Here is a 9311-nt window from a genome sequence, read left to right on the forward strand (position 1 = left end):
GGAGCATCTCTGGTGAGGAAAGGCTGAGAGCCCTGGGGCTGCTCAGGCTGGAGAAGGGAAGACTGAGAGGGGATCTCATCAATGCTGATCAGTCTCTAAAGGGTGGGTGGCAAGAGGATGGGGCCAGACTTTGTTCAGTGGTGCCCAGGGACAGGACAAGGGGTGACAGTCACAAACTGGAACACGGGAAATTCCATCTCAACATGAGGAAAAACTTCTTTGAGGGTAGTGGAGCACTGGCACAGGCTGCCCAAAGAGGCTGGGGAGGCTCCCGCCCTGGAGGGGTTCAAAACCGCAACCTGCTCTGGGTGACTCTGCTCTGGCAGCGGGGTTGGACTGGGTGATCTCCAGAGGTCCCTTCCAGCCCCTCCCAGTCTGGGATTCCATGACAGGCTCAGAGAGGGGTTCCAGTCCCCCTGGAGACACGCATGTACGCTGTGGGCTCCCTGCTCCACTTCTGGGAGATCCCACCTAAGCAGCGGCTGCATTGCAGGACCATCCCCGGGCTGAGTGTGTACGCTGGGGCAATTAAACACCACCAGGAGAAGCCTTGCGGTGGTGATGTTCTGGGTGAGCAGCAGTGCCTTAGTTCAGGTGTGAAGGGATCGCTCAACGCCCAGGAATAAGAGGGTGGTGGGGCAGGCACAGGCCTGAGCCCCTCGGGGAAGGACAGGGCCATAGCTCTCGTGCCGCTCGCTGCCGTCCACCATCGCCCACGTCTCCTGGTGGGATCATCAAGCTACAACATGTGTCGAACACGTGCTGGCTGATACGCATCAGGCTGTTCCACAGGGCTGCCAAGCTTCGCCTTGATTTAATCAGCGCTTTTCCTGCCTGTTCTTTCCTTCCCCCTCCTTTCCTCCCCCTCGACCAAAGCAGATGTGGTCTCTCCAACACGCAGGAGATGGCAGGTTTCTTTCGTGACAGCAGAGCACGCATCGTTGGAAGGAACATTTCTGCCCTCTTCCCTTTTCTGCAGCCGCCGCAAAGCGACCTCACCTCCCTCCCTTCCCCCTGCTGATTTTTAATACTCGATTTCTATGAAAATTAAAAAAAAAAAAACAACTAAAAACAACCCCAAACCCCACGCTCAATTGCATGCGAGGGGCAGTCTGGTAAGCATAAAGGAGACAACCTGGTGCTGTCCCAGCCAAACAGTGCGCTTTGTAAACACCCGACATTCAGCTGGTACTTTGGTATAAGCCCTTCTCTCAAAGCACACGAGGCTAAACGGCAGTGCCGCAGCAGAGCTCCTTAAAGATTCCTCTTCCAACAGCATCTCACCTTAGACAAAGCACAGAGATTAACCGTCACGGGTCCAGGAGCATTAAAACGCGTTGGGGAAATAACTGGTGAAAGGTAGTGGGTGGCATCGCTGGAACATGCTCCTGGGAGAGACCAGCGGGGAGATAAACGTTGTTTGTTTTGGAAGCGGTCTGCTCTTCTTCGCAAATAGCTCTCGCCATTTCCTTACCGAAAGCACACCTAGCCATGCCGAAAGTACGTCGAGCTATTTTTAAACTGAAGTATTGGTTGCTTAAAAGTAATTGCGAATGTGAAAATAATTTCTGGCAAATGCTGCAGTTTTAAACACTCTGGAGAGTTATCAGAGGAGGACATGGACATTTTCAGACTGAAAACACGCGTGCGCCTCATTTGGCCCTTCGGCACGACAGAACAGGAGCGGGATGAAGAGGTGGGAAGACAAAATGTTTGTGCACGTTTCGGAGGGTTCTCTTCATCCTGCAGAAATTTTTGCCGTTTTGCGTTTCTAGGCCGATTGACACCCGCCCCGGGAGGCGGCGGGGAGCCCATCCCTGCCCAGCCAGGCTCCGCATGGCAAAGCACAGGGCTCGCAGCAGCCCCACGGCAAACGGCGGCGAGGGGGCAGCCCCGCTCCCTCCCTGCGGACTGGCTTTTGCAGCACCGGCCAACTCAGCACCCAGGTTTCACGAGCATCACCAGCCCGAGACCACGGCCATTTACACCAGCCCGGCCTTTGCCCACCCCCATCATTCCCAATTGCCCTTACCACCGTCGAGGGTTAATCCCAATTGTCTCCATCCCCAGCCTGCTGGGTCCTTACCCTGCAAAACCTGAATATTTGGGGTCTAAAACCCCCAGCACACGTCGTGACTCAGTTCTGAAACCACAAGCTGTGAAAATACACTAGAGACGATGCGGTCCGTCAGCCTTTTTCCGGTGGTAGCACAAACTCGTTTCCAGTTTTGGGTAGGTGTGAGAGACGGTGGTAGATGGAACAATATCCCAAATTCAAAGCCAGCAGAGCTGCTCTCCTTTCCCCCTTCCCGTGGCTTCATTTTCCAACCAGTCTGGGCTTTGCAGGCAGGAAGACATGAACGCCACCACAGAAAAAGCAGAATTAAACCACAGCGTGATTTCTCTGTTGGAGGGATTGAAGGGCTCAGTGCTGGCCAAGCGGCGACCTAAATGCCAAAACCTTTTATTCTGCCGCATAATGCATATTACACATATTCACCTAAGAAAAGGTAGGGAGAACGATGAGTACTAAAGGCACTTCAGAATATGATCCCAAACCTGCTGAAGTCAAGGGAAGACCTTTGTTTCAGCGGGTTTGGGATTGGAGAAGTAGCATAAGCAGGACTACATTGGTAGCCTGAGGTGGTTTGTCACGTTACCAGTTATATCACGTTAGAAAGAAAAAAGACTGGATTCATAAGGCACTGGATAAGATTAATTTCTACTTGAAACAGCTATTATGAGTTCAAAACGCAAGCTAAAGGAGCCTTCTCATAAACTGAAGAAAAGTAGTAAACCCCCCCCAAACTGAGATGCTTTGGCACAAACGTGCTTGAAAATCATGTTTTAAAAAGGAAGTCAAGGATCTTCCTTATCAAGGGGTACCGTGAAATGGTAAGACCCTTTAAGGAGCTGCTCTTTAAGGATGGGGGCTGCTCTGAGATGAAATATGGACTTTCACGGAGATACTGAAAGAGCCATAAACTCAGCGAGAACAACAAACCGGAGGTGGTGTCCTCGGAGCTCGAGCGCCTGGTCAGGGCTGTAGAGTAGGCTGCTCTTCACCTCTCCCATGTCCGTGCCCACAATCGATGAGGCACCAGGGAACGGGCAGAGTAGCTGCAAGAAATGGTATTTTATTTAAGAAACAAAGAGAGAAGTTAATCTGTGGCAGATGCCCACAGAATTGTCAAATGAAAACCCTCTCTTTGGATAAATCAGCGAGGATTTCAAAACCGCAAGAGATTGCTCCTGGGACATCTTCTCATGTTTGCAGGGGACTCAATGACTTTTCACTCTCGAAGGGAAAGGATTGGCCGAGGTCTGCCAGTCAAGAGCTGCTCCAACTGCAGCCGGGGAGACAGGGCAGTTTCGGGGGAAAAAAGCTGATGTTGGAATTTGCTTTCTAATGGGACCAGAGAGGACTGACCTCCGGGGCAATCTGAAACTTTGAAAGCCAAGCATTTCTCTCCATGGATTAGGGCTACTCCTCTTATTCCTTGGAAGAGGAGACCGTGTCAACACGCCGTGAGCTGTGCATGCAGTCTGAAGTGCTTCTGCAATGGCACGCAGAGAAACACAAAACATTGTGACATCTACAGCAAAGCGTGGGTCAAACAGGCCTCCAGGGCTGCAGGAGAAACCCAGAGAGCAAGGAACCACTCTTGGGAGAGGCCATCCCAGATCCACAGCTTGCTAACACGCCAAAATCCATCGACAATGACAGAAAATGCTTTGTCAGTGCCAGAGTTAAGCTGACCGATGGAAGACACAAACGCAGCAAAGAGAGAACATGCAAACCCATCCTGAAAAGCTAAACGCATCCAGCCGGGCTTTGCCGACGCTGGGCTTTCAGGAGAAGTCTCAGGGATCACAACTTGGGTTTCAAGTGGGTTTCAAAGTTCCCCTTTACGTCTTGAGGATGCACAGGCCACGCTCAAACATTCATGAAGCAAACTTCAATTCCAGCAGGCAGAAAGCAAAGCAGAAATGGAAAGCAAACGCTTCAGAAAAGGCTTGAGTGCAGCGGGTAAGAGATGAAAAAGCACCTGTGGAAGAGGGAAGGGAAAGCTAAACCAAGAGAAAGTTTGCTTTTTTGGAGAATGAACATTAAATGCAGATCAAATGTGGAATGGAAGAAAAACGTCAGGCTGAAGTCCATCCGATAAACCAGCAAATGGGCTTGTTGCACGGGTGACATTTCAAACACAGATTTTAAAGCTTTTCATAAAATCAGCCAAAACAATAGGCACGGACTCTGGGGAAGCAATGAAAAGTGGTCGCTACAACTGCAGATGGAGAGCAACCAGTAAGATAATGCTTGGAAAACTGAAAATAACTCCGTACGTGTGGCAGCCTATTACTGGGTCACGGTGTGTAAAAGCTTACTGAACCCCTGACGGTCACCGAGGACGTATGGTGGAGATGAGAGAGGTGACCCACCATGGGTCAATCACCCGCAGTCCGACTGCAGTAGAAAAATGACGTGCGGAGGCAGAAACCTAATCTCCAAGCTAATAACAGAAAAATGGGAAACGCCGCAGTTCAAATCAACTTGCTGGGCAGAGGGCACACAAATAAACGTTAACCATCTAACTGCAAACAGTTGACAGAGTGATTGATGAACTCAAGTTGAAAAAAATCAATCCCCACCGATTTCGCTGCGGGCAGAGTCGGCTCGACTGATGAGCGGCGTGCGAAACGAGCACCAGGACAAGAGAAAACCACGGAGGAGGAAGAGGTGACAACCAGGCGTAATATATACATGAGAATGTGAAACATTCAGTTCAGCCTAATACTAGTAATTAGGAAAGGAGATAAAATAATGGAAGTTGGCCAGCTAGACTATCACAGTAAAATAAAGCAAAGGGCCTCTAACTCCAGGAACACAGGCAATAAAAGCAGAGAGAGAGCATATATAGGGGAAGGGAGGTTGTGGTAAAACCATGACAGAATAATTAGGAGCAAAGGGATGGCATTCAGTAAGAAGAGGGGAAAAAAAATTAAAATAATTAAAGCTGATTATCTGCAAAAATGACCTCGGAGCAAAAAAAAACTGTAAGCGTCAAATTTGGACAAAGTACTCAAGGACGTTTCAGAAAACAGCTCAGTATCAGTCAGAAGACTGACAACAGCGCAGAACATTTCCCTTATCTTGGTTTCTCAAGAAAAACCACCAGTCAACACAGCTTGTAAAGCTAAACATCATTCTTGCAGAAGAAAACAAGTCAGTAATTGGAAGCCAGGACATTCCAGCTCTATATTATGCCACGGACCATCTGACCAGAAAGTTTTAAGCGTGAAATTTAGACTCTAGCATGCAGAGACGTGACCCTGCTTGAATCTTTGTTCCACTGCAGAACAGAAATGGGGCAACTCTTTTTTTCTAACGCCTGCAAAATTCAATTATCAAATAGCATTTCATCTTTGCAGGAGGATGAGAGACCTTTTTTGAGGATTAAAAAGATGAAAGCCTGCCCACAGCACGCTTCACATCCTTGCATGCACTTTAGACTAAATCTCCATTTATTCTTTTGAGGTATGTTTTATCTTTGCTATTAAGCTTGGGGATTAGTAGATGCTCCACGAAGTTACACATTAGACCAGAATCATACAAACAGACGTCCATTAACTTCAGAAAAATGCAAAGCAGGTACTGGTCCTTATTATCCCTTCTCCTACCGGCAACTGGGTTTACTTCTCAGCTCTACCTTCTCCCTGCTTTACCAAGGGGTTATGTACATTAAAGTAGGATCTCATCCCTTATATGGAGAGCAGTCAGCAAGTACCAGCATGTTCCGATGCGAGGGGAACAGCTATTCCATAAATCTGAAACATGCTCTGGACAACAGCAGAGTTTACACAGACCACAAGAATTACAGGAATTAACCCCCTTTTGTTTACAGCGTTTAAGAAGAGATCTAGTGTAGACCCAGTAGTGTAAGGGGATATCACAGCAGTGACAACTCATAACACTGAAACACAAACCATGCACATTTGGAAATGTTTTGCACGTTCTAAATATAAAAGAAGATTCTCCTTTTATGTTTAAGTTCTCCTAATTAGGAAGAGCTGATTAAACAACTTATCTGGAGAGCCAGCAGTGTAAACAAAAGCCTGTTTTCTGGAGTAGAGGTGTCAAGCTTCCTTCTCTTAGAGGGTTATTTTAATTTTTTTACGATTGTTCATCAACCAAAGTAAACACGTCAGGCAGGAGAGTTACAGTTCACTGAGGCCGGATGGATTTTTTCAGAGCTCCACACTGAAGCAAGGTCCTGGATGCTGTCTGAACATCTTTACCAGGTAGTGCTGCACGGCACTTTTAGCAGTGCTCTCTCGGTCACCATCTTCCCTTCCCATTCCCCTCCGCTTCCTCCCTTCCCTTTTCCTTTGTATTGTTCCCCCACCGTTTCATAATTATTCCTAAATCCGTAAGCCCAACACAGGGGCTGAGCTCCCAATTCCTTCCCCGTTGCACCGCGCAGCAGGGAAACAAGCCACAGCCCAAGCAGTAGTATTCAGGAGAGGAGCCACCTTCTCCCCCCGGCAAATTTTGGGAAGGGACAGTTTTGGGAAGGGACATCTGGGTGGTTTCCACCTCTCTGAGCCACTGGCTGAGGTTGTCTGCTGGTGCGGCCTGATGTTGCCACATCTGTTTACACCGAGAACACCATTCACCAACACCACAGCCCGACTTTTTATATATATATTTTTTTTTTTAACAAAACTTTAGATTCTGCAGCTTCTACATATGCCACACGGATCAGAAAGGCCTCAGCCAGAGGCAGCTCAGAGGCCACATAACCGACACTTCTACTCCAGAGCCTTCTACGCTGTTTGACAATCTCAGCAATGACCTTTCAGTGTTTCATTTGGAGATTATTTCCTTTCATCGCAACACTTCTCTCTTGACTTCTCCTGAATTAGCTTCAAACACAAACCTAATCTAAGCTCTGGTATTCTCCGGCCTCACCAACTTTGTTTGCTGCTGTTCTCTTTCCTCTTGGTAGGACCCTTGCGTATAAATTTATATATCCATACATTTTTTATACAAACACACACACACAAATAGACATTTAATAACGGTAAGCAAAAGACAGCTGGATCCTCTGCAAACCAAGTCCAATGCGAGGTCAAAACCTTCACGTGCCTGAGAAACGCTTGGGACCTAAAAAGCCAAGGCAGTTACTTACCTTTGAGAAGAATGTGACTGATGTCATTTGTGTGAAACCACAAATATTTATTTTTAATGAAAAAATACTTAAAGTGTGCCACAGTGTCCATATATTCATTTGAATAGTAGTACAAAGATATGTATTTCTGAGAAAAAGTCTTAAACACTGTAGAAAATAAATGTGGTTTTTAAATTATGTCAAAAGAAACCAGTAAAAAAGTAATGTTTTATACACTGGAATAAAATGAAACAATTAGAGATAATAATAAATTATAATTACAGTATTTCAAATATTTGCTTCATGCTTTTTTCAGCATTAGTTCCTAAATGTGTCACGTATAATACGCCCTCAGAAGCCACCAGTCGGAATGGTCTCTCAATGGTACTGTGGATAATAGGATGTGGAGCTGAATAAAGTCCCAGAAAAATGACACCACCGTTTGTTATTTACTGATACATAAAACATCAGAACATGGCAGTTTTAGGTTTGCATCTAACATATATTTTTGTTAATGGAAATTAATTTAGTTGTTTGTTTTTTTTTGTTGGGTTTTTTTTTTTTTAATCAACTAATCTTTTATACTTTAATGAACTAAACAGCAATTATGGTCATTAACAAGTATGTCACCCAAGCACACTGCACAACCGTGCTTACGGGATGCTACACGTCGTATTGGCTTTTATACAGTCAGAGTTAACAGGAATTTGGAATCATTTCAGGTCTAATCAAGCACTGCAAAATGTTTAAAACTATAAAGTGCTTTTAAATACAAATCATTTTTGCTCTTTAGAAATAGGAAAAAATCCAAACATGCACTTAAACCTGAAACCTCCATGCCATATATACTGCAGTTCAGCAGTAAAACATTAGTTTTGTGCCATTTGTTTTAAAATTGCCTTTCCCATCCCGCCCCATCCCCAGTCAAAAATTCAAATAGTGTCTAAATTGGACTTGTCAGTATCTTCTTGGTCGTGTTTGTACATGAAGGTTAGCAGGAAAAGAGCAATATCCAGAGACGACCAATAGGCAGTGTGGGATGTGACTGCGGACCAGTATCTGCTCTCCACGAGACCTTCCCTGAGCTCGAAATCAATCCTGTGCTCCAGTTCCACTGGAAATTGAACAAGAAACAAAAACGTTGTTAGAATTTTATCTCAGCACAAGAAAAAAACACCGGCATGTTTTGCCATCAGTTTTGGGTTCTGATTCCACTTGCTGTATATAAAATGCACATAATATCTCTGCGTTTACATTGAACTGTACACTCACCTAAGTCAACCATGATTTTTAATAATACGTACATACATTTTTATGCACACGCATTTAGCACAAACCTGGCCTAAGAGTGGTGCTTAGTTCGGGGGGGGAAAAAAAAAAAAAGAAAAGAGAAACCATACCTAAAACTTGGAAAAAGCTGGCATTTTTTTAAGCAGCTGTTTTCCTTATAGTAACTACATAAATAGGTTTATTTATGCCCCTTATGATAACTACACAGAAGTAGCCGGCAAACGTTGAGGCCCCATTAGCAAACGTTGACTTTCAGAAGGTGGGTGCTCAGAGCTTCCTGAAATCAATGGAATTCTCGCATCTTTAGCGGCTATAGGAGACTACACCCAATATTATAAGCCCTTTCTGAAAACCAGCCGTCCCTAACACAGCGCTAGCCCTTTTAATTTCCAGATTATTCCAAATATATTTCAGCAGTTATCCTTTCATTTCAATGGTGGGTTTGATTAATACCACATTCAAAGCAATTTTCACTGCATGTTTAACTGGGCCAATGGCGAACCTATTGTTAAGGCACTTTAGCGGTTAGAGAATCTCTACGAGGAGCAATAGAACAAAAAGGACAAAACTAAAAAGCCTGCTTAGCTACAAAAGCCAAAACCCCATATTGAGTAAAAAATGCAGCCATTTATCAAAGCCCGTTTCAAGGAATTTTAATTCTTGGCTCAAATTGCGCCTAAAGGGAGCAGCATCGCACAAGCGCTGCCCCGGCGGTGGGGGCACCGCAGCTCTTGGGGAACCACACACGCAGAATCACAGAATCTCTTAGATTGGAAAAGACCTGTAAGATCATCCAGTCCAATCATTAACCTAACACTGACAAGCCCACCACTAAACCATGTCCCTCAG

General features: G+C 45.5%; 1 protein-coding gene across 1 annotated transcript in view; it reads right to left on the bottom strand.

Moving 5' to 3' along the window:
• Nucleotides 1-8005: 8005 nt before the first annotated feature.
• Nucleotides 8006-9311, bottom strand: part of DDHD1 (DDHD domain containing 1) — a 105654-nt gene continuing 104348 nt past the window's right edge. Inside the window, exon 12 of the mRNA XM_009893950.1 lies at nucleotides 8006-8286. Within this exon, the coding sequence (XP_009892252.1) occupies nucleotides 8105-8286 (182 nt within the window). The 3' untranslated portion in view covers nucleotides 8006-8104. The remainder of the gene's footprint in view (nucleotides 8287-9311) is intronic.

This window comes from Charadrius vociferus, unplaced genomic scaffold (genome assembly GCF_000708025.1).
Source record: "Charadrius vociferus isolate BGI_N301 unplaced genomic scaffold, ASM70802v2 scaffold49, whole genome shotgun sequence".
NCBI lineage: Eukaryota > Metazoa > Chordata > Aves > Charadriiformes > Charadriidae > Charadrius > Charadrius vociferus.